This window comes from Carcharhinus amblyrhynchos, chromosome 17 (assembly GCF_965287045.1).
Source record: "Carcharhinus amblyrhynchos chromosome 17, sCarAmb.v2.hapA, whole genome shotgun sequence".
Taxonomy (NCBI): Eukaryota; Metazoa; Chordata; class Chondrichthyes; order Carcharhiniformes; family Carcharhinidae; genus Carcharhinus; species Carcharhinus amblyrhynchos.
In genome coordinates, this window is record NC_137340.1 from 16,303,980 (window position 1) to 16,331,714 (window position 27,735).

Below are 27,735 nucleotides of genomic sequence, written 5' to 3' on the forward strand. Positions count from 1 at the left end.
TACCGTGTGGCCATCACCTCCCCGAGTTGGTAGGCTTGCATATGATGCGTGGTTTCTGTATTGGCTGCTGAGATGGATTGATTAAAATTGCTGTCCGTGAATCATACAGGAAAGCCCCAGATCCACCACTGGTTTGGGCAGTGGAAATGAAGTTGTTGTGTTGACCCTGAGTTAGAGAGTTGTGACCATTGTGGCTGTGACCCTTGGTAGTTTTGTGGGTGCCAGTTGAGGGAAGCATCCTCCTTGGTATCACAATCTCCAAGATTATAGACATTGGGCGTGTTCTTGCCTGCCATTCATGCCATGCTCTTGCTTCAGCAAAGTTGGAGAATTTGGCCAGCCAAATTTCTGTTCACTGTGACAGGATGAGAAAATTCCACCGACATGAATAGTGGTAAGATTCTAGCCAGTGTCCTACCCCATAACCCATGGTCCCTCAGACATCTTGCCACTGTGTAGCAGGCCTGTTTATCTGCATGGTCCCTTTTAAAAATTGATGCCTTAGCCTTGCAGGTGCACATCTGGTAAGGAACATGGCTTGTGCGCTGCCTGCTTTTCACTGCACAGCACTGCCCATTGTCTGTAACAGTACCTCAGTCAGGGGATCACAGCTCTTTGCCCAGAACTGTGCGTCAGGGAAAACAAAACAGTTTCCAAGACTATAAAACTCGGCTGAGAATTTGAAATACTGAGGAGCATTTGGCTTCGCTCTTTATCCCACAACTAACTGCAGCATGTGGCTTAAGGTCACAGGAAGGGCACTGATCTGACCTCAGCATCATCCAGAAGATGTACCTTGTCAAATCATCGATTAAGTAGCTGGAAAGAACATGTGTCATGTGTATTGTATTCTGAATTAGTGAAAACTTTGAGGAAATTGATTTTAGCTGCTCCCGTGCACAAGAGCAAAATAGCCTGCGAGATGGCCTTGTTTTTCAGCATTGCAGGTAAAACAACTCCAGTGACATGTCACTGGAGTTGAGCGAAATAATGGGCTTGTGATGACTTCTTTTCCATTATCTACTGAACTTAATTGACCCAATGAACTTTGAAACATGCTTGTTTGTTCTGAATAGTCGGATCAGAAAAGTAATCTGGTTGTTAGTTTTAGAAGGTTGATTATGGTCCAGTAAGAGAGCAAACAGTGCAACAGACTGCGAATGCTGCCAGCAGCTTCTAACTTTGTGATTATTGTTTTCTTTTGATTTTTGTCTCGTGTACATCCACATAAAGCTGGTGTTCTTATCTCTGATTCACAGGTGTCCTTGAGCTGGATCTGAATTCTACAATATGTCCAGCCAAAACATCTTCAGGATGTACTCTGAAAATGTTGCCAGATCCAAGTAGTCCTTCTAAAGCACCCAAAGTGACCTCCCTTTTTGCCCAAAAATCTATGAATGGATGGTGGCCATGTGTCCAAGAGAAAGATGGCAAACGCATTTTGGCTGTAAGGACTTTGCAACGTTTTGAGATTTTATTTTTAGTGTCACCTAACATGTTGCAGCTACTTCCTTTTGAATTGTGGGCTGTTATTGATTTTGTGATGAATATATCACAACCAATTTTGTGAACGTGTTAAAGGATTCAGTGTAAAGAGATCAATTTTCAGTGTTTGATTTACTATTTTGATATATTGGTGTCACATTAACTTGGAGTAAAATTTGTTCATGATGATGTATCGCAGACAGCTGGAAGTCTCCGACCCTTGCCCACAGCGGGGATTCTCCAGTCCCACTGCAGTGAATGGAGGTTTGGCTGAGGACCAAATTCTCTTCCCACTGGCAGCGGTTGTGGGGCGAGTGAGATTGGAGAATACTGGCCAGCCTCACTTTTTTTATATGGTTTGTAAGTTCTGCTTTTTGACCCTGTTTTTAAGCTAATGTTACATCAGAACAGTGATATTAAGGTGGACGCACATTCATGCGGCTTTTTTATATCAGGTTCTAATAATTCTAGTAAACAAGTTGAAGGTCAAAGTCTATTTTGCATTAAGTGTGAATGCGTGTTTATAATTACATTTACACCGAGTCCTGGATATGAGCCTATCGACATACAATGTGTTTCAGATACTTGTGACTTATTATAAGATTAGTAATAAGATCTGGGCTGTATCTGAAATATTCCAGAAAAGCTGGGAGTTGTCTTAAGTTTTTAATTCATTCGTGAGACATGGGCATCGCTGGCTGGTCAGTATTTATTGTCCATCCCTAGTTTCCCTTGCAGCATTGCTGTGATTCTGGAGTTGCATGTAGGCCAGACCAGGTAAGGGTGGCAGATTTCCTCCCCTAAAGGACAACAGTGAACCTGATGAGGTTTTCCAACAATTGACAATTGTTTTGTGGTCATCAATAGATTTTTAATTCTGGATATTTTTTAAATGAATTCAAATTCCACCATCTCCGATGGCAAGATTTGAACCTGGGACCGCAGAACATTAGCTGAGTTTTTGGATTAATAGGCTAGTGATAATACCACCAGGCCATCACCTCCCCATAGTTTCTGCTAAGCCAAATCATTTCTTTCCACCAAATCAGCCGAGAGCAGAAAGAAAATCGAGGAATTTTGGCCACAATGATCTTATGGCAGTTTTCTTAAATTGCTCCAGCAGCCTCTACGCACTTTAAACGGCCACATTTTTTGATACAACTAACCTCTACTGTGTGATTCTCAAAAGCCTTTTTATTAAGGAGGAAGGAGACTGATGACCTGTGTTTTAAAAGCTTAAGCTTGTAAAATTTAATCAGCATTTTAATTTACTATATAGTTTCAGTAAATTAAAAAAAATACAGCGTGCCAATGGAATCTGTAAATTATTCTCTAGTCTTTTTGGTCACCTCCAGCTACTTAAAATAAGGTTACGCACCAGGCACTGATTCAGGTGCTGCCTTTATCTGATAAGCCCATTTTCAAGAGTATTAATGAAGCTACACCAGGTTATACTCCTTTTTAAATATATACTGACTTTCTTAATGCAGCTTTTTAAAAATTACATTCCAATATGCTGCTCTATTATGCTGGTTTTTAGAAGATTTTACATTTAGCGACAGGCGGATTGGTTTCAGCAGAAACGTGAGCATAAACTTGATGGAAGGCGAAGGCTTTAGTGATATTATCGCTTGACTATTAATCCAGAAACTCAGCTAATGTTCTGGGGCCCTGGATTCGAATCCTGCCACAGCAGGTGGTGGAATTTGATATTCAATTTTTAAAAAATATGGCATTAAGAATCTGACCATGAAACCATTGCTATTTGTTGGAAAAACCTATCTGGTTCATTAATTTGATTTGATTTATTATTGTCGCATGTATTAGTATACAGTGAAAAGTATTGTTTCTTGCTATATAGACAAAGCATCCTGTTTGTAGAGAAGGAAAGAATAGAGTGCAGAATGTAATATTACACTATGTAACGAAATATCCTTTAGGGAAGGAAATTGGCCATCCTTACCTGATCTGGCTTACATGTGACTCCAGAGCCGCAGAATGTGGTTGACTCGCAACTGCCGTCTGAAATGGCTGAGCAAGCCACTCAATTCAAGGGCAGTTAGGGATGGGCAATAAATACAGGTCAACCAGCAATGCCCATGTCCCACAAATGCAATGTACGAAGGATCATCTAAACCAGAAACTGTTGACCATAAACGTTTTGTTCTAAAGTATTGCAAAGAAACAAGTTCCACGTATCTAAGGAGATCACTTCAACTTTTCAAAACACTTAATGTGCCAGCATGCTGTAAAGTCACCTCTTGTTCTTCTTATTCTCCACTTGTATACAACATGCACATCTTTGTACAGAAGCAAAGGTGTTTTACTTAGTGTCATATGAATCTTTCACTGTCGGGTGCACATCTTCCCTACAGTAAAATATGACAGACAATCATTTAAATCTGTACAAAGGAAATGAAAGGCTCACTGATGAATGATTCAACAGCCAGGAGCCACAGTGATATGCTTGGCGCTGCCATTAAGCTTTATAATAGCCCAGCTCATCACTCATAACCAAAGAATGACACTTGGGAAGAATTTTAAACTGAAATAGATGTCACACGCATTCGATTAACCCTTGAAGTAATGGTTGAATACCAGACAAACATTTTAGATCGACTGTTTGGTTAGCTAATTGAGAATAAGACTAAAATGACCCTGGCCCCAATTCATGGATCGTGTACTTGCTTTAGTCAGCTTTTGAGATGGGACTGTTATCCTAAAAAGGATTGCGTAGTGCTCTGCTTTTAAAAGGCTGAGGTAATCCTAGAAGTCCTGTGCTCTAAGGTAACCCACCACTTATCTGTGAATGCCTGTTCTGGTTAGATAACTTGCTAAAAGTTTTTTTTTGTAAATTCTTTTTGTTATCCAGGGTAAAGTTGAAATGACACTGGAGATTCTCAGTGAACAAGAGGCTGAGCAGAAACCTGCTGGCAAAGCAAGAGATGAACCCAACATGAACCCAAAACTGGAGCCTCCAAAGTAACTCTTTTTTTCGCTTGTCGATTTTGTTTTCATAAATTTGTGCCTTCCATTTTCAAAGAACAAGAGTCTAGAAGTGCTTGACATTTTAAAGCAAAGGGCTCCATTTGTTTGAAGCATTGAATACAGGCTACTTGAATTGAATGGATGGGTTTTACTCATTCTTACAAAGCATAGATTTTTTTATCTCCTCTTATTTCATGTGGCCAAGATTTACATTGAAGTGTCCTATCAGTTCCACTTTTAGATGAGTGCATTTGAGAATCATGTTCGTGATTCAACTGCTCAAAAATAGACAACAGTTCAGCAGCTAGTCTGTTCTTTGAAACATGGTCACATGGAGTTTAGACTGGAGGAGGTACTTACCTTTGTAACATGCCAAAAGCAAAAGATATCAATCAGCTAACCTTTATCTACTCAATTCGGTCGTAAGTGAATTGGCGTATAAATTGACCATTTCCGTTTCTGCTAACGTTCTCCCTTCAAGTCTCCACTCCTGTCGAGGTGCGGCTCCACAGTGGCTGACTTCCCTCCTGGGATTATCTTGTATAAGAATACAGATGATTGGGGGGGGGGGGGCGGTGTGTGGTGAGTGAGGTCAGGAATGGTGAGACAGGATGGCTGGCAATCATGCCTGGCCTTTTTAATCACCAGCAGCAAATGGTCATAGTATTTAGATGAGGGGTAGACAGGTGGCTGCAGAATGGGCAGAACATGAATCAGCCAGTGAAGACACTGGTTTCAGTGCCCAAGGGTTTAATAGATGGAAATCTGCCTGGCTTCCCACTCTGACTAAACCTTCCCACCGCAGGGCACTAGATAACATGCATCTGTTGGCAGGATTGGACTGTTGCGGTCCTATTATCTGTCATTGAGTATCCTGCTGACACAGCTGCTTGAGGGAGGTATTGTAGAGTTGCAGCTATCCAGAAACAAGCTCCCAACATAGTATCTTTCAGGAAAGGCAAAATTTAAATCTGCAATAGATTCTTGTTTAAGAAGCACATTTTGCAGATATTGGAGCAAGCATTCCATTTAGAAAAGAGGAAGGAAGCTTTGTGTTCAGATGTTCAAAAGCCTCTGTGGCTAGTTGCTGTGTTGCACAGTTTAGTGTTCATTGCTGTTGAAACATCTTGTTAAAGACTCCCTCCACCCATCCTTATTATTTCACCCCCTTCTTCAGCTTCCTCAATTTTCTTCATAATCCAATACATAAGAACATAAGAAATAGGAGCAGGAGTAGGCCATCTAGCCCTTCGAGCCTGCCCCGCCATTCAGTAAGATCATGGCTGATCTGTCGTGGCTCAGTTCCACTTTCCCGCCCTCTCTCCATAACCCTTAATCCCCTCTCTTATCAAGAACCCATCAACCCGCTTCTTAAAAATATTTAGCGAGGCAGCCTCCACCACTTCAACGGGCAGAGAATTCCAGAGATTCACCACCCTTTGAGTGAAGAAGTTCCTCCTCAACTCCGTTCTAAACCGCCCCCCCTTTATCTTGAGGCTGTGCCCCCTAGTCTTTTTTGAGCGGGAAGAGTCTCTCCACCTCTATCCTATCCATCCCATTCATCATCTTATACGTTGAATGGGATGGATAGGATACCCTTCATTAGCAATACCCTTCATTTTTGAAATTTTTCATTTTACAAAGTTGATCAAATATTCTGCATCTAATCAGTTTTGACCAACAGTGGTGAGTGGGTTCTGACAATGGAATGAATGAGCAGTTGGTTTGTTTGCTGCAGGCTGAGGAAGGAAAAGTGATCAGGATGCTGCCGTGGGATCTTTAACATTGGGCCGGATGAGGCCTCAATTTCACATCTCATCTGAAGGATGGTTCACCTGTTAATGTAGCTCTCCAGAATCCGATTGTTGTGCACTGAAGTTTGGAGTGGGCTTTAAACTCAATTAAACCAATTAGATTACCAAAAGACAAAATGCTGGAAAATCTTAGCAGGTCTAGCAGCATCTGTAAGGAGAGAAAAGAGCTGATGTTTCGAGTCCAGATGACCCTTTGTCAAAGCTCATCTGGACAATAGCTCTGTGGTCCTTTTATCTCCAGTGGCCGTTCTTGGCAAGCTGCCTTTCAGTAGCATTGCTCAGTCGTGACACCTTGCTCCACCCCAACCTGCGCGACACTGAAGACAATTCCTCACACCCTCATTGCTGCCAGGTTAATGGGTGACTGAGTGTATCGGGGTCAAAACCCAGACTCCTCAGAACAACAGCTCAGTATCGTGCTGCACTATGCGTTTATCAATAAAGCCATTGGTTAGATAAGGAACTTGCTTCCCAGGGTTTTTAAAAGGGATGATAAACATGCTCGTGGTTTACTTGAGTAATGGTTTCTCAACCCTATGAGTGCTTAATGTAACCCGTGTACATTCTATCTATTAGAAAGGAAAGTTAACTGGATTTAATTCTTTACAATCAGCCGTCCAGAAACATCTTTCCTGTGGTTCACCAGTCCTTGCAAGACGATGAAATACATCATCTGGCGCCGGTTCAAATGGATCTTTCTTGGGGTCATAATACTGCTGTTTGTAGTTTTGTTCCTGGGGATCTTCTTTTATTCATTGCCGGTAAGTACCGGGTGTGGGTTTTAATAATGCTGTTATCAAAGTGAGATTACACCAGTAAACCAGGTGTGTTTTAGAGAAAGGAAATAAGCTGACACATTGTCAGTCTTTAACACTGCTCTGACTTGTGACATTCAGAGCTTTCCTTTTTATTGTCTAGAATCTAACGGTGAATATTTGTCAAAAGGTCTAGCCTGAAACAGAGTGATCCTTTCATTGCTACTTATGTTTGCTACTTTCAGCACCTGAGTTTTGGAGACACCAAGTAAAATTCTCAAAAGGGAGCTTCTCTTGGTGTCTCTGACTGTTTACAGCATTGTGTCCAATTGTAAAGGAGGAAGATGACTTTTGATATCTCCCATTTAGCAAATGGAATGAGCTAAAGTTGTGTTTGGGCAGCAAAACCTGGTGATTAAATCACTAGATTGCTTTCCTTTTGATTTAATTAAATAAAGGCTTTCATTTGTATTTCTATAACTTAATTATTAATATTCAATTGCATTCTCTCTTAGTATTCCTCATTTACAGGTTTAATGAGCCTGCTCCTCCTCTGTTTCTATGACTTGCTGACATAAACTTAACTTTTTCTTTAAAAAAAAGGGCTTTAATTCATTCACTTAATTCGTACGTGGTTTTGAGATTTCTTTTTGGTGCATTATCAACACTAATGCTGATCAATGAACAAGCCAGATTTGTTTTCTGATGCAATTGTAATTCTCTTCCTGCCTCCACTATCTGTTGCTGTCCTGTTTTCCCCCCCCCCACCCCCGCTCCATTGTCCTTTCACCAAGAGTGTGGGTTTCTCAGCCCCCGTTGACTCAAGTAATCTGAGAGACAGGATGCAGCTCCTTGAAATCTACTTTATGATCCAGTTGGTGAGATAGAAACCTGCTCTTGCAGGTTACCCCAGTTGCGATAGTATTTGAAGCCGCAATTAGCGTGTGGGACGTCAGCACAGGAATTTTGAGGCTTTATTGCAATTGTTAAACAACTTTTAAAGGGGAGGGCAGAGGTTTGAGGCAGTTTTTTAAAAAAAGAACTTGCAAGATAAATTCTACAGCTGCAGAAAAATGAGTATTTTTTAAACCAGAATAAGGTGGGGTATTTTTAACTGTTTATAATTTGGAGAATCTTTTCATACAATCTATTTGTGTTCCAACGGCTATACAAGAGTTAGTCAGTAGCTAAGTTCCCCATTATCTTAGCATTTTCAATTAAATACACCAAATTGCCAATGGCATCTGGTATAAAGTATTGCTACAATAATGTTGGACGAGCTGCAATTACATTGATTTACTCTGGACTATGTTCAGTTCATTGGGTAGAAAAAAAAGAGATTGGAGTTTAAGAATTTCACTGGTGTAATAAATTCTGTATATTGCTACCATGTTAGAGCAACAAGGCTGTTAATTTAAAATTAAATAAAACCCTTCTGTCTTCCACGTTGATGGGAGACAAAAGATTATGGGAAAGTTCTTTTTAAGGTGATAGGAGGAAAAGTTCAGCGGCATCCATCATGGCCTCCAGGCCTGCTGGGATAGGAGGGAGGGACATAAAGGTGTCAACACCAGAGCTGGTTTAGTAGTAAATCACCGGTTAGTGGGACTAGCGCAGGAATGGCAAAACCAAGGCAGCTGTTTCGTTGTGCTGTGTTGGATCTCTCAATGTTGTGTTAAGACAAGTCCCCTTCTCATGACCTTAACTTTCCAGTGCTGTTTTTACACCATCATCATCTCCCTCCTTAGCCTTGTGACCTTAACATGGCTGAGTTTTTTTAGTGCCTGATAAAGCTGAGAAATTTAAGGACCAGAGAGTCTGGAGGCTTTAACTGTTCTATTATCCACCGGGCTGGATTTTTCAACAGCTGTTTGGTGATGCTGTTTTGTATGTCTGTGCTGGCATAAGCTTAGCCATTTTTTCACCTATGTTTAATTCACAGGCATTTTCTGCTGTTGTTATAGCTGACGTGTTACAAACTCTGTGCATTAGTAGGAAGCAAAAGTTCTTTCTACTTTTTATTATGAAGGAACAGTTTGCCTGTTTTAAAACCTGAAGCTTGATCTTGTGTGCTAATATAAATGACTTGTTTGTTTTGAATCACTTTGGTCTAATTTAAATTTGCAAACTTGTATATGCTTCAATTTTGGTCTGTAGTGCAATGTGCAGCAGACTAAAATGTAAGCAATTCTAAATATTTTGATTCTTGGTGATTTAAGGTCTTTTGCTAAATTCCCAGTCCACTGTCGGAGCAGAAACAATTATCGATCAAAACCCTCAGACGAAAAGGCAGAACTGTGGAGCCCATCTCTGAGGGAGCATCTGTTCACTTCTGATGTTGGCCATATGAGGCTGACATGAAATAGACAGTTTTCTCACTGCTAGGAAACAAGGGGAAATTGGAGCAAGGGTTTTAGTGCATCCTTCTAATGCACTTCACCCACAATTGTGGAAACGACATAGTAGAGTCATAGAATCCCTACAGTACAGAAGGAGGCCAGCTGGCCCATCAAGTCTGCACTGACTACAATCCCACCCAGACCCTATTCCAGTAACCCCCTCAGGATATACCCCTGCAAATCCCCTGACACTAGGATCAATTTAGTCTGGCCAATCAACCCAACCCCTACATCTTTGGACTGACAGGGGAGAGCGGAGCATCTGGAGGAAACCCCACACAGACACGGAGAGAATGTGCAAACTCCACACACAGTAACCCAAGGCCAGAATCACAGGTCCCTGAGAGGCAGCAGAGCTAACCACTGTCACCTTGCTGCCATACCTAGGTTCACTTACCTAGGTTCAGGTTAGGCAGTACATTAATTCAGGGGAAAATAAGAGGGTTCATATTCTTAAATGTTCAGTCAATTCTGTTCGGCCAAATGGTCAATTATATTATTAATTTCATCTAATTTGTGCACCTTTTGTAGACTAGTGCACATCTATTTGAATACAAGTGCTTCAGCATGTAATTTGACCCAATTTTAAGCAATTGAAGTTCTATAGTACGTCAGAGCCAACCTTTATATTTCAGTGGGGCTGCATGTAGCTCCTCCTGAAGTTCAAACTGCTGCTTTATATCTTCCTAGTCTAAATTCGGGGCCCCCTCATACCAATGTCATCAGTTCTGATAGGATACAAGGTCATGGTGATTTTCATAGTGAAAGATTACAGCGGCTCTTTAGCGAGTCAAGAGCTCCAGACTGAACCCCTCCCTTCCCCCCCAAAAAAACAAAAACTTGGTGCTTGTCCCATTAGCCGATTTTAAAATAGCAAGGTGCTGTCATTCTTTAAGTGTCGGTTAACTAATTATATAACCAGTCTTTCGGATTCAGGTACCACCATTGTCCTCATTGTTGATTTTAAACATCAAATTTTTGTGTGTGAAATAAAGGTGCTGGCACCATTCCATTTCACTGCAGTGATGTTGTTTACTGGTAACCCAAGATTTGCATCTTGGCTTCTCCTAAAGCCTGTGTGCTCAACACCTCAGCACCTTCACAAAGGAGAGGTACTTCCACATCACTGAAGACCACCATCTGCTGGGTGACTGGGGAATAGCACTCCCTGCTTCCTGGCCCGTTTATCATAGGGATGATTTCGTTGGCTGGGAGCCAAGGAGAAATAACTGAAAATTAAATAAACTTGCGGTTTTGTTTTTATTTTCTCCTCCTCCTCTTCCTCCCTCTTTAAAGTCTGAAAATGGAACAAGTGTTGTATCAAGGTCCCTCTCAGTACAGATACACACTGAGGAATGTTTACTGCTAAATCCTGTGTATTCCTGGTTTCAGGACCCTGTAAACATTAGGCAGTCCAGGGATATATCGTGGATGAGTCTTTATTTTGCACATTTTCAGAGAGAAATTTGATGTTTAAATTGACAGTGTGGTACCTGAATCCAAAAGGCTGGTTATATAATTATCAGTTAACTAGTGAAAGAATGACAGCACTTTGCTATTTTATCAGCTTTTTGTTTCTGGGTGTGGGGGTCAGTCTGGAGCTCCTTAATTTCCAGGGAAGACACAAAGTAAGAAGTATGACTGAAAGAATAGATAGGGTAAAGGGAGAGAAACTTATTTAGTGAGTAATTGCTACCTCGCCGTGCCAGGGACTCTGGGTTTGATTTTCCTGGGAGTTATGGTGGCACAGTGCTGTCTGTCAGCGCCAAGGACCCAAGTTCAATTCCTGGCTTGGGTCACTGTGCAGAGTCTGCACGTTCACCCCGTGTCTGTGTGGGCATCCTCCAGGCACTCCGGTTTCCTCCCACAGCCCGAAAGACGTTGGGTGCGTTGTCTGTGCTAAATTCCCCCTCATTGTACCCGAACAGGCACCTGAGTGTGGCGACTAGGGGATTTTCACAGTAACTTCATTGCAGTGTTAATGTAAGCCTACTTGTGACTAAAACTTTACTTTTACTTAATTAGAAAATAAGCAATTCTTCTGCGATAGTGTAGGTAAAGGGTATCTGAGTGCAGTAACACAGTAGTGAGCAAACATTTCTTTAAAAAGGAATTACTTTTTTTTTAAACTTTAAAAATCCTTCAATGTCTCATTCACCAAATAGGCTATTACTCAGGATATTCTAGAGAAGGTGGTCCAGAGAGCAAAGTTCACTTGGTACTGGAGTTGCAAGGTGAAGTGCTACAAGCCATTCAATAACGAGATATGTTGGAGCCAAAAGCAATTTTACCAGTTGTAAAGTGATTTCATAATAGAATATCCTGTCCAATTCTAATCTGGCACGGCCTATCCCAGTGCCTGCTGACTCCCTCACGTCCCACACATCATAGTTGAGGTTTTGGATATCAAGTTGTTCAAGTTAACAGAAAAATACTTTATTGTTCTACTCAAGTGATTGCTGCCTTTTTTTGAGCCTGTGTTCAGTAGAGTAGACTACCAAATCTGGATTTCCATCAACCATTCACTACTTGTAATTGAGAAGAGCATACTATGCTCCATAGGCAGGAGTAGAACTGTGAAATTAGTTTGGCTGTAGCAGCTAAACTAACCAAAAAGCTCTCCAATGCTGTTGTGCCAAAATATTTTGCCAATAATTTCAGGAAATGAAAGATGATGAATCTTGGGAATTTATTTTTTTAAAGCCACCTAAAATAATTTTCAGGGGAAAGATCAGACCGATTTTATCCCTCGCCTTGATCTGTGCCATTTGTGGAATCCAGCAATTAGTGGATCATCCCATGCTGTAGGACAGTCAAATGAATTTAAAAATCCATAGAATCCTTACCGTGCAGAAGGAGGCCTGTCAGGTCTGCACCAACTTTCCGAAAGAGCATCTTACACAGGCCCATCCCTCCCCGCTGTTCCCATGACCATGGCCGATCTCTCTAATCCACAGATCTAGGGATACTGAGGGGCAATTTGGCATGGCCAATCCACTGAACCTGCACACCTTTAGACTAGGAGGAAACCTGTGCTGACTTGGAGAAATTCCACATAGTCAGGCACCCAATACTGGAATTGAACCCAGGTCCTTGGCATTGTAGGACAACAGTGCTAACCACTGTGCCACCAAATGACCAATGTTGACCAGATCCACAAGCTGATTAGATTGTGTGGTTTCTGTGCAAGCCTTAAATTAATGGAACAAGAACCCTTGCTCAAGATGTAACCTAAAGTCACAAAGCTGTAAAGTCCATTAAATAAAATCTTTTTGGGAGGATTACAGTTGCTTCAAACTTGATGCTGAATTTCTTTTTTTTAACGTTTCATATCTTCCATCCCCATGTATGTACTGGGAGCAGTTGAACTGATTAAAAACAACCTGGACGTAGTGCTAATTATAAAATGTCACTCTGTTGCAAATCCCAGATTTTAAAGTTAATTGATCCAATAAGGGTGGCATCATAAAGAGACAATCTGCATCAAAAATACCAGAACCCTGAGAAAATTAGAAGGTTCATAAGCCTGTAACAAGTCAAAGTCATCTGACTTGCAATTAAGTGCTTGCTCTGAGGACTTGATAGTACTGTCCTTGGCCAAACGTCAGCAATTGCAGGAGACAATCCTAATCAAAACTCGAGACAAAGTTTGTGCTTTTTTTTTCCTCAAACTGTTGAGAAATGCTCAGTGCTTGGCACTGCTGGGTGATGGAGGTCAAAATCAATAGAATGGGAAATCGATCCTGTATTACAAGGAATTGGAATGTAGAATATAGAACATTGAACATTACAGGGCACTACAGGCCCTTTGGCCCTTGGTTTGACAGGTTGGCACAACTTCAATCTAAAACCCATCTAACCTACACTATTCCAATATCATCCATCTCATTATCCCATGACCATTTAAATGCCCTTTAATGTCGTTAATTAATTTGGCACTTCCTGTTAAATTGACTTTGATTTAACTTGCTTCCTCTTCATTAAACCCATCCTTGAAGCATATGGAAATCCAGTCCTCTGCACAAGGAACATTTTTTAAATGCCTATCAGCACATGGAGATACACAATTTGGTTTTTGATCCCAAGTCCCAATTTTCTCCATTCTGCTCCTCAGGATACTGACCCACATTAGTTACAATGATGTGGGTGTCTGGCACCTCAGATATTTTGGGTTTTCACTGTGAGGTAGATGGTGTGTTGGGAGACTGAACCAGGTGCTATTCTACCTTAGCAAATCTTAACACCGCCATGCTTTCTATCAGCGATCACTGGGATTTGCATTTATCAACATGCTAAAACATCCCTCTATCATTGTGCCTTTTGGTCATTCTTCATTCAGTGTTGACTATTGACTATGCATCCATCCCCTAATATCTGAGCAATTCAAGTGATGGACTTTGCTAGACTAATTCAGAGACACAAGTTCAAATCCAACCACAGCCACTAGATGTATCTGCAGGAATGTTGTCAAACAAAATGTGATGAGTCAAAGAATATTTGGGTGATAGAAAGTTTGGTGAAAGGTAGAATCATGAGAGGCAAAAATATCTTTAAAAAGGAGGAGAATGGAGCTTCCCAAGCTCACTGAGGCCAATTGAGAATTCCCACTGTCCCCTTCCCCAGACACCTGGAGCACAGATTGGGGTGGAGTTAGAGATTATCCTGCTCTTTAAATCTTGGTGAATAAAGGAACCTGTTGAGCAGTTTGGCATTTGAAACATTTGTTTTTCACCAAGTATTTGTTCCAGTGTAGCAGAAGATAATTTTAGGTTCTTTTGAGATATTTGGAAGAGTTGATCTTGGTCCAAAATTAAGAAATAATAGACAATTGTACCTTTTGAATAAGATCCTCATTTGGCATCCAAACTCTGTTCCATAGACCACATTAGACTAGTTCTTAGACTGGCCACTAGATAGAGCTCTGTGCAGAACTGGAATGGTATTCAGGTCTGAGGGGAAAGAATGCAGAGGTTGTCCTTTACCATTCAATATGGAATAGAAAAATCTGACCTTCAAGTTAGTCGAATCAGTTTGAAAGACTGGGGGTTGGTCCAGTATCTTAGAGCAAAATCTCAACTGTCAATTTATTTAGCTTTCTTTAGTTGATGTATTCCAGTGCTTTTTTTTCAATTTATTCTTGTTTTTTTTTCTTTTTGCTAATGATCTCTTTGCTTTAAAACGGGATAGTATGTGATACAGGGATGCAAAAGGCAAGGCTGAAGCACTTGTGACCATCTTCAGCCAGAGGTGCTAAGTGGATGATCCATCTCTGCCTCCTCTGGAGATCTGCAGCCAATTCAATTCACTTGATGTCAAGAAATGACTGAAGGCACTGAACCCTGCAAAGACTGAGCCCTAATGTCATTCCTGCAGGAAGACAAATGACTTGTGCTCCAGAAATAGCTACATCCCTTGCCAAGGTGCCCCAGTAAAGATACACAACTGGCATCTAATTGACCATGTGGAAAATTGCCCAGGTGTGTCCTGTACAAAAAGAAGGACAAATCCAACCTGGCCAATTACTGCCCCATTGGTCTACTCTGATCATCAGCAGAGCAATGAACAGTGCAATAAAGTGGCACTTACTCCACTCAGTTTGGGGTTCTGTCAGGGCCACTCAACCTCAGACCTCAGTGACTAAAAGAGTAAAATCAGGGCAGCATTTAACCAAGTGTGACATTGAGGAGTCCTAACAAAACTGAAGTCTGTGGGATTGGTGAGGGGAAAATGCTTCAATGGTTGGATTCATATCAAACACAAAGGAAGATGGTTATAGTGGTTGAAAGTCAATCAATTCAGCTCCAGGTCAGCACTGTAGACGTTCCTGTCAGTAGTGTCCTAGGTCCAGCCATCTTCAGCTGCTTCGCCAATGACCTTCCCTCCATCATAAGGTCAGAAATGGGGCATCTGATGCTGATAATGCAGCACTGTCTGTGACTACTGAAGCAATCTGTGCCCATTACCCCTTTAAGACCTGGACAACAATCAGATTTGTGCTGACAAATGGCAAGTAACATTCATGTGTAAATCAATGACCATCTCCCCTTGACGTTCAGTGGCATACCATTGCTAAAGCCCCCACTATCAACGTCCTGGGAATTAACATTGACCACTAACTGAACTGGATCCAGCCATGGGCGGCACAGTAGCACAGTGGTTAGCACTGCTGCTTCACAGCTCCAGGGTCCTGGGTTCAATTCCCAGCTCAGGTCACTGTCTGTGTGGAGCTTGCACATTCTCCTTGTGTCTGCTTGGGTTTCCTCCAGGTACTCAGGTTTCCTCCCACAGTCTAAAGATGTGTGGGTTAGGTTGATTGGCCATGCTAAGAAATTGTGCCTTAGTGTCCAGGGATGTGTAGGTTAGAGGGATTAGTGGGTATAATATGTAGGGATATGGGGGTAGGGCCTGGGTGGGATTGTGTTCGGTGCAGACTCGATGGGCCAAAGGGTCTCTTTCTGCACTGTCGGGTTCTATGATTCTGTCTATACTGTGGCTACAAGAACAGGTGAGAGACTGAATTCTGTAGCAAGTAATCTGGCTCCTGACCCCCTGAGGCCTGTCTACCATGTACAAGGTCCAAGTCAGGAGTGTGATGGAATGTTCTCCACTTGTCTCCATGGCTCCAACAACACACTATAAGCTTGACATCATTCAGGACAAAAAACATTGGCATCCCATCCACTGCCTAAACATTCACCAAACTCCACCATTGAGTCAGGCACTCTAACAACACTAGGATGGAGCCTGAGTTATCAGAGAACTAAACGTAGTGATGGGAGGAGTAGTCATTAATGAGGGTCCCTGAGCTACATTTGTCTAGTACAGTAGAAAGACCAAAAAGGAGGATGGTGTGCTTCATGTCAAAGGCTACAGAAAGAATGAGTACAGAATCCAAGAAGTTATATACATGTGTCTAACATTGAGAAGTTTTTGTGATCCCTGGACTACACTAGAGGCAGTAGGACAGATGTTGTATATACTGGCAGGTGCCTGAGGAAAGGCCAAGTGGAATTTGGACTGGTGGAAAACTGTAACAATCAAGGATTCCTGAAAGGAGTTATGGGGAGGGGAAGTGAAAGTGAGTATAGTGGAGGAGATTTGATTTTATTTATCATCACATATTAACGTAGTGAAAAGTATTGTTTCTTGCATGTTATACAGACAAAAACCATTAATAGAGAAGGAAACAAGAGTGCAGAATTTAGTGTTACAGTCATAGCTAGGATGTAGAGAAAGATCAACTTAATGCAAGGTAAGGCCATTCAAAAGTCTGACAGCAGCAGGGAAGAAGCTGTTCTTGAGTTGGTTGGTGTGTGACCTCAGAATTTTTGTATCTTTTTTCCCCCTGAAGGAAGAAAGTGGAAGACAGTATGTCTGGGGTGTGTGGGGTCCTTAATTGTGCTGGCTTCTTTGCTGAGGCAGCGGGAAGTGTAGACCAAGCCAATGGATGGGAGGCTGGTTTGAGTGATGGGGCTACATTCACAATCTTTTTGTAGATTCTTGTGATTTTGGGTAGAGCAGCAGCCATCCCAAGCTGTGATACAACCACAATGCTTTCTATGGTGCATCTGTAAAAGTTGAAGGTATTGTGAGTCTCAGCAGATTAACATGATAGTTGCTAATAAACTTGAGATTTTCTTTTCATCCACAGTGCTGTGTGACAGTAATGTGCCCATCAAAAAATTCATTTAAATAGAAACAGCTGTTTTGGTCACAGTGAAACATAAACACCAAACTGGAATTATATATGGAGCACAGAGTAACCAGACTAGAAGGTTCCATTCTATGTCCCAGAAATTGGACATAATGGGTGCAGTTCACAGATAAATTAACCCAGTGTGTAAGTGCACTCTTTACTCCAAGTATACACATACTGTGCAGGTAAGTAAGCAGAGTCATGTGTAACTCGGTGGTTACTTGAGCACCTCAATTTGAGGGCATGGGTGAAATTGACTGCAAGATCTTTCTTATTTTATTGTCAGTAAAAGGCTGTGTTTCCTTTTTATTTCAATTAATCATGTTTCTAAAATTCCACCTAAGTGTTTCAGATAACGATCTGGACAGATAACGGCCAATCTTGTTCTGTTGCATAATTCTTGGGACAGCTTGTGTTTAACTTGTCAAATTAACAGATGACCTGCAGATATGCTGGGAAATGCGTTACTACTTTGAGAACTGTTAAATGGAATGATACTCAGTTTTTCTAATCTTGTTACCTTGCACAGAACTACCTATCCATGCGAATTGTGAAACCCCTCTAAGGAATTTCAGATTGGCCAATCCTCCCACAGCTACGACTCTTGGTGAATAACTGGGCCAGGACCATTCTTTTCATACGTCTACAATCTCGTGGCCTCAAGGGTAGAAATGGACTGAGGTTAGGAGGATGACAAGATCTACATTTACCAAGGTTAGGCAAGGTTCATGGGGTCATGACTGGGCCATTTATCAGTGATTCCATGTTAATTTGCTGACCCTGATGACCAGAACCCTGCTGGTTCTACCCAGTGACTTGCGCAATTAGCTGTTTATTTAGCAGGTGCCTCTCTAGTTATGAAATACCAGGGGTGTTTTGTTTATTCGGAGTGGTGAATTAAGCATTTAAAATGTGGATGTTCCAGGTGATTAGTTTGCTAATGTGTTACATTCTCTAGGTCTGACAACACATGACATGCAAGTATTGTGGGATTTTTATAGAACCTTTGTTAAAACAGAGCTTAAGAGCACAAGTACCTGGTTTGCATAGATCTTACAAATGGAAGAAACCAGCGGTTAACATTGTGGATTATGTACAGTGTTTGTGTTCTATTTGGCAGAAGCTTCTTGATATTTGTTCTTTTTGTTATGTAAGAATTTGGACCAAGATATGTAATTTACGTGCAAACTAAAGCATTATTAATCAATGTGTACTTCCTGTATTCTAACATTGTTAGCTGCTAATAAATAATTTCACCAGTGTCTATGGATCAAGGTCTTTTTTTATGGTGTGGAACTTGTTTAAAAATCCTGATTTTAAAGACGAAAACACACACACACACACACACACACACACACACACACACACACACACACACACACACACACTTTCTCTCTCACTCACCATGTATCCACCTGATTCATGGTCCTAGTGCTTTGGGGGTGGGGGTGCGAAGAAACTTGCAATGTTTGCAGGCAACCTGTTCTTTAAATTATAATATTTACAGTCTGAGGCTTAACATAAATTAGCAGTTGCATTACAAAGCTACAATGTATTTAAATAATTCATAATCTAGAAGCAGTAGTTTGAGAAGATTACAAATACTATAGTATAAAAGAGCTTATTTACAGAATTAATAAAAACAATCTGTGCGAAACAATCCGACGACTCATAGAGAGGGGATATATTTTCAACTCCAAGATCAGGACAAAATTAAAATGAGAGCGTTCATGCCATGTTTCAATCCACCAAGGTCTTTTGACCTATAGTGACTACAATACAATAAGTAAAGGATCTGTGGACTTTTTTAAAAAAAAGTCTGGATATCGATAACATTGAGATGGTGATTGCAGAGTTCTGGTGTGTTCTAAGCAGGTCACATTTTGTATGGGAAAGGTGTGAATTTTGTGGGCAGGTTGTCCACTGGGTACACAGTGGGGTTGGTTTTCATGGTAGGAGGCCCATTTAAAAGTTCCCAGTCACAAGCCCTGACGAGCTCCACTGTGAAGATCTTGAGGAGGATCTTGGCGAACTCTTTGCCCACACAACTCCTGGAGCCTCCACCAAATGGGATGTAGCTGAATCTGCAGGCATCTTTTTCTGAGCCACCCTCCATGAAGCGATCTGGGTTAAATTCGTCCTTTTTTGAGAAATTTGTTGCTACATCATGTGTATCGCAGATACTGTAAATAACATTCCAACCTTTTGGTATCTGATATCCCTGAAAATAAAATTGATTACATTATTTTGGTGCATGCATCTTCAAGGTAAGCATATTTTGTAATTTCAAGTACATGGATTGTGGGATTTTTAAATTGTTTCTAGTTCAATTAGTATCTGTATAATCTTGTAATATGGAGTTGAAAAGATTTGTTTCACTATTCTATATTTTCTGTAAAAGGATACTTACTAAATTATCTGAAATTAGGTGATTTGCATTCTGGTAATTTCTAATATTTTAAGCTTGTTACTGGAGATGTACTAGCCCCAGTAAAAGTGGTGAGCATTAAATTAGCTGTGTATTAGTTGACATCATCTCAATAATGTAAATAACCTTGAAGTCTTGTTGTGGGAAGAATGTGCAATCAAAGATTTGTCTGGCTAGTTTAAATATAAAGAGGTTTTAAAATGGGGGAGGTGATGCCTTTGTGATATTATCACTAGACTATTAATCCAGAAACTCATGTTCTGGGTTCAAAACCCACTGTAGCAGAAGATGGAATTTGAATTGAATAAAAAATACCTGGAATTAAGAATCCATTGATGACATGAAGCCGTTGAGGGTAGGGACAAATATTTCGTTCACTGATGTCCTTTAAGGACAGTACATTTCCTTCTCTCTACCTACATGCATTTTCAGAGCCATAACTGCCCTCGGGCAATAAATGCTGGTCAGCCAGTGCTGCCCGTGTCCTGAGAGTGAATTTTAAAAAAAATTATCCTGCCCCAACATGCACATACACTCAAGGCATACAAATACAATTTGTGGATCTAAAAACTAGAGGGATGTGACTAAATTATTGGTGCCATGTTATAATGCAGTTAATAATCCTCTGTGGACACTTAGACTTTTATAGTTTACTCGAGATTATACTGATACTGTAGAAGGATAATCCACTGCAGCTTGTAACAGCTTTTGAACACCGAATTTATGATCTAATCAATGTGATGGATGATCGAATCAATTGGACATTTCTGATGTGGAGATATTTACTAAGGTGTAGGTTTTGTAATATATTTTTTCTGGAAATGGACGCCAGGTATGTTTTGGGGCGATTGCTGGAATATGTATCACAGACCGTTCAACTATTTCTGCTTCTAATTTCAAGCTTACGTTTAAGACGAAGGTCTTTAGGGCGACGCGGAATCCTCCAGGGACTGGGGGGCTCATTCGAAGAGTTTCTTTGATAACGCTTCCGGTGTATTTAAGTTGCGCCAGGAGTTCAATGGTGATTTGTTTGTTCTCTGCACTGTCCCTGCTCAGTAATCCCTGCAAATCCATTGAGAAACTGCATGTAAAATACTTTTTCTCCTGCTTAAATACTCGCAAATTTGCCACCAAATAGATTATTTTTCCCTCTGCCAGCCCGGGATCCCGGCCCTTCACCACATTCCTGGGCTTGGAAATGTCTTACCTGCTCCTGCAACTCCTCTCTGACCTTCTGCAGCACGGCTGGGTGTAAGGCCAGGAAAGTGACCAGGGAGGTGGCTGTACTGGCTGTGGTCTCGTGTCCCCCAAACAGCAGCTCGGTAGCAGATTCCTTCAGCTCCTTTTCAAAAATCAGAATAACCAGACAGGTAACTAGAACTGCATAATAACCAGAATATAACCACATTGTAACCACACAGATAACCAGAACTACATAATAACCAGGCAGGTAAAGCTGGGAAACCCGCACCTTCCTCGCAACAGATAAACCGTGCCTGAACACGCTGAACGGTGTAAATGTTGTACAGAAAGCAGCTGATTACCGGGACTCGGTGGACACCCAGCAATTAATAATCACCGCACAAAGTCGGAGGAGGAATCCTCACTAATCTTTCTTTTAAAAATCTGTATATGAAGTTTGTTCAACTACGTTGTAAAAATCAGTAACGGCAATAACTGTTGGACAGTGTTCTGATGTGGAGATGCCCTGTACAGGGGCAGTGTTCAGGTAGGGACAATGTTCTGTGCAGGGGCAGTGTTCAGTCAGGGGGGTCTGTTCTGGCAGGGAAGCGGCAGTATTCTGGGCAGGGAGGGAACTGGGAGAATTTTCGGTGGATTCTAGGGCAATGTGCTGGGGCAGGAACTGTGTTCTGGGACAAGAGGTATACTCTGGACAGGGGGAATGTTCTGGGACAGAAGGTGTTCTGGACAGGAGGTTTGTTCTGGGACAGGAGGTAAGTGCTGTGTTCTGGGACAAGGTTGAAGGGACAGTGCATTGTTGGTCTTTATTCTGGGGCCAGTGTTTTGGGGAGAGGGAGGGGAGTTACCTGTAAACGCAGGGGGTGCTCACTCTTCTCCGAGTGTTCAATCAGAAGTTGCAGAGCATCTTGGAAATGAGCCGGGGTCTCGCGTCTCGCCACCTTTTTCCTGATGTTCTCCTCGATTTTCGCATGGATCACGTTCCTGGCCTTTAGCCCCTGTTATCGAATAAGGGCACGGTCAGTTTGAGGTCGGGCTGGGAAGGTTCAATTCTCTAGTCTCCCCCACCCCACTGCTGGAGCCCAGAGGCTGCTGTGTATCTGTCCGCATCCATTCCCCCTCCCCTCCCCGCGCCCCCCCCCCAACTCTGATCTTACCCGGTATAAGCCGCTGAAGGGCACATCGATGGGCAGAGAGAAGAGGTTGCGAATCATCTCCTCGAAAGCCTCGATGAGTTCTTGCTGGGTCTGCTGGGTGGTGTGTGTGGGCTCGAAGCCGAGCAGGATCCGCATGGCGATGCCGAACATCAGACGCTTCATCTCGGGGTAGACCAGCACACAGGAGCCGCTGTCCAACCAGCGCCGCAGCCCAGCCCTGATCTCCTCACCCATCACCGGGATGTAGTTCTCCAAAGCTTCCCGGGAGAAAGCTTTCAAAATCACCTAGAATTTAACACCGAGAACCGCAATGTCACCCTTTGTGAGATGAACCTGAAACTTCTTTCAAAAAGGATCACTGAAAGAGGACACTTTAAAAACTGGTTATCTTAAACTTTGGATCCATCAACTGTCTGTAATTGGATTCTTCCAGTTCTGAGTTAATGCAACAAAAATAGCGCGGATGCTGGAAATCTGAAGTTAAAAATAGAAAATACTGGAAAATCTCAGCAGGTCTGGCAACATCTGTGGAGAGAAAGAGAGTTAATGTTTCCCAGCCCAACCTGACTCCTGGGTGCCTGTGGGTGAGATTTAGCTTGGAGACCACACGCCCTTACAGCAATAATAGTTTTTCCCATGGCGAATGGGTGCTGCCAGATTCCCTATAGCAGTAACCCACACACTTACCCTCTTCCTGTGCTTGTGTTCGCTGTCGTGGAGGCTGGAGAGGCAGCCTGCCCCCAGAATGGTTCTGACCGAGGCCGGCCACTGCACAGACACCAGCTTGTGTTCCCCCAGTAAAATCTGCTTCACGTTCTCCGCTCCCATGATCCGCACGGTCGGGTTACCGAAAAGGTGAGTCTTGTAGATGTGGCCGTATTTTCGCACTTTCATTTTCAGGAACTTGTATCTCTGCAAAGTGGGAAACGGGCTGCCGGTTAGTTTAATATCTGAGGTGGGGTGGGGGCGGGGGCGAGGGGGGGTGTGGGGGAGAACTGCCCCATGGATCCCGGAGATAGAAGCGTAGGGTACCTTTCTGCCCCCCAAAGTTGCATTTGCGGAGTTAGTTGCTGATTACATCTGTGCGATTTCTAACCCTTGTGGAGAGAACAGGGTAGGGGGAGAGAAAGAAAGCTTCCCAAACTGACCTTCCAACGCGGCTGGAGACGAGAGACAAAAACCTAATCTCCATTCCAGCAAGGTGGAATTAATCCGGTTGGCAGCCACTCGAATATGACTAATTGTTGGGGGATTTTTTTCCTGCATAGTCAAGGTTGCTGTTAAATTCATATTCAGTGAGGATTTCCTTCAATGTCAGTGTGGAAAGTAACTGCGCCCCTCTAGCTCGGCGTTGTCTTTTACCTGCTTGCCTTCCAAGCTTGCAATTTGCTTCGCCCCCCGTTCAAAAATCTATATTTCCTCTGCTAACTCTCAAGATAAGCCGTTCCGCTCCCTGCCCCTTCCCAGCTTTGAAATAATATTGGCTTCTTTTTACATATTGGAATAAGTGAGGGTCTCACCTGTAAGACCAGCTGGAGAGTCTCTCCCAGGAAGGGCAGTCCCATGGAGCCCGGAGGCAGAGGCTTTTCACAGCTAGGGTCTCTTCTACGGAGACAGTAAACCTCCCAGAGTTTCAGCGCAGCGAGGAAGAGAGTCAGGGGCAGCACGAAAGTGCACAGGAAAGTAACACAGAGGGTGCGTAAAACCATTGCAGCACTTCTCCAGTGCTCCTTCCCTCCGAGAAGCGGAGTCAGTCAGGACAATCACTGTGCTTGTCAGTGAGGCACTGACTCTCTCAAATGATCACACTCCTAATTCAAGCACCCCCCCCCCTCCCCACCACCCACCCCTCTTATAACCAGTCCAGGTCTCAGCCTCTCTTACCTTGGTCAGTTAAATTAGTTCACACAAAGTTCATCTTTAATTGTGTAGATTGTGCCATCCCCTCTGGTTCCGCCTTTTTTCAGTGACGCTGCCCAGAACTCTTTAACCCGTTGCTGACCAGAAGGGGGGAGCTGTCCAGGAAAGTTCCTGAGATGATATTTATCACTCGGTATCTCTGCTCGGCGCCTTCGGAGCTCATTCAATATTTTGGGGAGTCGGGGGCGGGGGGGAGGGGGGTGGTTTGGAACTCAGACATTCGGAAAATATCATTACGGTGGGAGGGGAGGAAGCCACACTTCAGAAAGAGCAAGGATACCGGGTTTGGGGGAATTCAAGTCCCAAATCCCTGCTGGTTAGGTGCATTGGCCGTGCTAAATTCTCCCTCAGTGTACCCAAACGGGCGCTGGAGTGTGGCGACTCGGGGATTTTCACAGTAACTTCATTGCAGTGTAAATGTAAGCCTACTTGTGACACTAATAAATAAACTTTAAAGCATGCATTAAAGCCTTTGTAGTGATTCTACAGCCCAAATCAAATGATTATTTGCAACGTGTTAATTATAAAGTACAGAAACCGCAAATTGGCTCATGGCACATGAAGTGTGAGCGATCACATCTGTATTTACCCCGCTGATGTGTTGTACTTGGCGTGTGTGGGACTTCAGGATCGCTCTTAAAACATATTGTCTTGCGGGTAAAGTAATACTAAACTCGTCACGTTGCACTCCCCCCCCCACCCCCTGGCGCCCCCCCCCCCCCCGCCCCCCGCGCCTCCCAGTCGCAATGATCTCGAATTATTACGTGTATCAAGACACGAGCAATTTAAAACCTTTCTTGAGTTATTTATAAATTTCAATTTGAGTAGTTGTGTAGATGCGTTGAGTTTAAAAGGGATTGGAAAGGGATAGCTTATGGCAATCTCAAGAATTGTATGAACTGCGAGTCAATAACACATTCGGAATGAGGGTTACAAATATATATATACTTTCATAAACTGGAAGGCGGACTGATACTCCCCGGTGCTTGAGCTTGATTGTGGATGAATTCCTAGTCCCGCCAGCTCCTGGTTAGAAGGTTCCTGATATAAAGATTAATTCATGTCATGGCCAAGATTCGCGTTGACGTGGCGCAGAGGCTGTGACAGTGTGAAGTTAAGAGCCTGGCCCGGCGTTCACCTCCCAGTTACAGATTCAACTGCGCCTTTGGGTAACTGTGAGAAATGACGACGTCATTCAGATGTGAATTCCTACAATTATGATCCTGTGCTCGGCAGAGGTTCAAACCCAGGTCAGCCAGACAGAGCAGGGGAAAAGCAAGGTTAGATCAGAAAGTAAACACGGGTCGCCGTTGCCACCCACAGTTTTATAGGTACATTGAGAGCAGCTATAAGCCGAGGCGCGGTAATGCTCTGTAAAGTAGAATGTGAAGCGGGTTAGTTACTCTTGAAGCAAGACATTGCAGTCAATATACAACAGCGCTGTCCCCGGTTTGAACTGCTCCATTTGTTTAATTCTAATCGCATTGCTTTTAAATTTGATTACACAACCCCAAAGCCCCTTTGAAACTGGAGTGTGTGGACACTGAGCAATGAGCTGCCCCAACCCATTTCTCCAATAATACCCTGCCTGGTTATTGCCAACGCACCCACTGACCGCTTGTCACATTTGTAGCGGATGGGATAATGTTGCTCCGTGCTTCCCTCTCAATCTGCAGCTCCAAACGCCTTAACCCTTGCTGGCCCGGTGCTCCCGAGCCAAGTTGGTTCCTCATCGGACACAGTTCCTGCCAGTCCCTCACAGGGTTCGGTTGTTCGGATGGCAGGTCTGTCATTATTAGGAGAAACTCCGTCGGTTGGCTTGCTATTCATTGGAATTAAGAAGAGTGACAGGAGAACATAAGAACATAAGAAATAGGAGCAGGAGTAGGCCATCTGGCCCCTCGAGCCTGCCCCGCCATTCAATAAGATCATGGCTGATCTGTCGTGGCTCAGTTCCACATTCCCGCCCTCTCCCCATAACCCTTAATCCCCTCTCTTATCAAAAACCCATCAACCCGCGTCTTAAAAATATTTAGCGAGGCAGCCTCCACCACTTCAACGGGCAGAGAATTCCAGAGATTCACCACCCTTTGAGTGAAGTTCTTCCTCAACTCCGTTCTGAACCGCTCCCCCTTTATCTTGAGGCTGTGCCCCCTAGTCCTACTGTCCTTTCTGAGCGGGAAAAGTCTCTCCACCTCAATCCTATCCATCCCATTCATCATCTTATACGTCTCAATGAGATCTCCCCTCATTCTTCTAAACTGTAACGAATACAAGCCTAGTTTATTCAGCCTCTCCTCATAGCTCAACCCCTTCAACTCATCACAAACTTATAAAAATGAATGGTAGGCAGGCTAAACTCAGAAAGAATGTTCCTGGTGGTGGGGGAGTCCAGAACCAGGGGTGATAGTTTTGAGGACATGGGGCAAACCTTTTAGAACTGAGGTGAGGAGAAATTTCTTCACCCAGAGAGTGATGAATGTGTGGGAATTCACTGTCACAGAATGTAGTCGAGGCCAAAACGTTGTCTGATTTCGACAAGGAATTGCGTAGAGTTCTTGAGGCTAAAGGGTCAGGGTTTGGCCAATGGTAAATTGACCCTAGTGTCAAGGATTAGCATGGTAAATTTATAGGGTTAAGGGAATAGGGCCTGGGTGGGATTGTGGTTGGTACAGAGTCGATGGACCGAACGGCCGCCTCCTGCACTGTAGGAAATTCTATGATGATACCAAGTTCTATAATGATTCTGTGATCAAAGGATACGGGGAAAGGGGGAATCAGAATATTGAATCTGATGATGAGACATGATCACAATGAATGGCAGAGCAGGCTCAAGGGGCCGAATGGCCTACTCCTGCTTCTATGATCTCTCATGGGTTTGTTGATTTTTAACCAAAGGTGGGGCAGCCAATCAGTTTTGCAAATTGTACAATTAAACAAAACGCAGGTCAAATCAGATTAATGGCGACTGTTTTATTGAAAGCTTCCAGATTTGTCATATAAAACTCCTAACAACAGTAATGTTTCTACAAGTGTTTAAGGATCCCCAATGCCGAGTGAGTGAGTTGGGGGAGGGAGTACTTTACACGGATGGAGTTCCAATGGAGCACGAATCAGTGTGTTTTTGCTGCGACAGCGGGACACTGGGCAACATTACCGCCGCAGGACTGTCCCCAACAACACTGCGATACCTTGAAATCGCAGAGAAATGTCAAATCTCTGACGGTATCAGCTCGTAGTGGCCGGTCTAAATGTGCTCAGAAAGACAAGGCCAGCTGTCTTTAGTCCACCCGCATCGACAAACAGGTGCTGCCTCTTCCCGAAGTTCAAGTCTCGATCGCTGCAGCTCTCTGACTCACTGTATTGGAGCGGGGGAGGGGGTGGGGGCGAAATGCTGTGGGGAGGTTGGAATTAGGGTGATTCAGCCATCAATTCCGGCCATTACAATGCAAATTATAATTGTGTACGGACTAATAAATAATGAATATTTCTACCTGCACCGCTGATGGGGAGGGAGGTAACAATACTTACAGGGTCTTTTTCACTTGCTAATTGTCCGTTTGAGTTCCGTTCCTGATGAGAAGGAGACGCCTGTTCAATGTGTTTTGCAAGGCGGATTTTACTGAGTAGCCCATCATAGTTAATCCTCGAGTTAACACCCACTAGTTATACCTTTCGGGGCAATCCATTGTTAAAATCAAATCAACCGCTGTTATGTTTCGCCACCCTGTAAATCTAATAATTGTGATTGAATATAGGTGCTGTGACTGCGCACTCACTCAGGAAGGAATGGATTTCCCCTGCATACGGGGGGGGGGGCGGCTGCCCGGGTTTAAATCACAACACAGACAACCAGAAATTATTGAATTGATTGGCGAAGCAAAACAATAATT

At 43.0% G+C, this 27,735-nt stretch overlaps 2 protein-coding genes across 6 annotated transcripts in view; one reads left to right on the forward strand and one right to left on the reverse strand.

Moving 5' to 3' along the window:
- Positions 1–18,399, forward strand: part of LOC145354358 (myoferlin-like) — a 228,648-nt gene extending 210,249 nt beyond the window's left edge. Inside the window, exons 52-55 of the mRNA XM_080205557.1 lie at positions 1,260–1,447; positions 4,358–4,467; positions 6,901–7,048; positions 17,667–18,399. Coding sequence (XP_080061683.1) covers positions 1,260–1,447; positions 4,358–4,467; positions 6,901–7,048; positions 17,667–17,702 — 482 coding nt within the window. The 3' untranslated portion in view covers positions 17,703–18,399. The remainder of the gene's footprint in view (positions 1–1,259; positions 1,448–4,357; positions 4,468–6,900; positions 7,049–17,666) is intronic.
- A 551-nt stretch (positions 18,400–18,950) lies between these two features.
- Positions 18,951–27,439, reverse strand: cyp26a1 (cytochrome P450, family 26, subfamily A, polypeptide 1). Of its 5 annotated transcripts, none has more exons than XM_080205551.1 (8): positions 27,374–27,439; positions 24,791–25,015; positions 22,610–22,834; positions 21,923–22,207; positions 21,614–21,763; positions 20,773–20,907; positions 20,472–20,627; positions 18,951–19,358 (listed from the first exon to the last, which is right to left on the reverse strand). In XM_080205551.1, exons 2-8 carry the CDS (start codon positions 24,794–24,796, stop codon positions 19,014–19,016), a joined length of 1,302 nt encoding a protein of 433 aa, XP_080061677.1. In that variant the 5' UTR covers positions 24,797–25,015; positions 27,374–27,439; the 3' UTR covers positions 18,951–19,013. The 5 variants fall into 5 exon arrangements, with proteins under 5 accessions (XP_080061677.1, XP_080061675.1, XP_080061676.1 ...); XM_080205549.1 differs by lacking the exon at positions 24,791–25,015 and adding an exon at positions 25,450–25,664 and having other exon boundaries at positions 27,374–27,418; XM_080205550.1 differs by lacking the exons at positions 24,791–25,015; positions 27,374–27,439 and adding an exon at positions 25,450–25,672.
- Between the last annotated feature and the right edge of the window lie 296 nt (positions 27,440–27,735).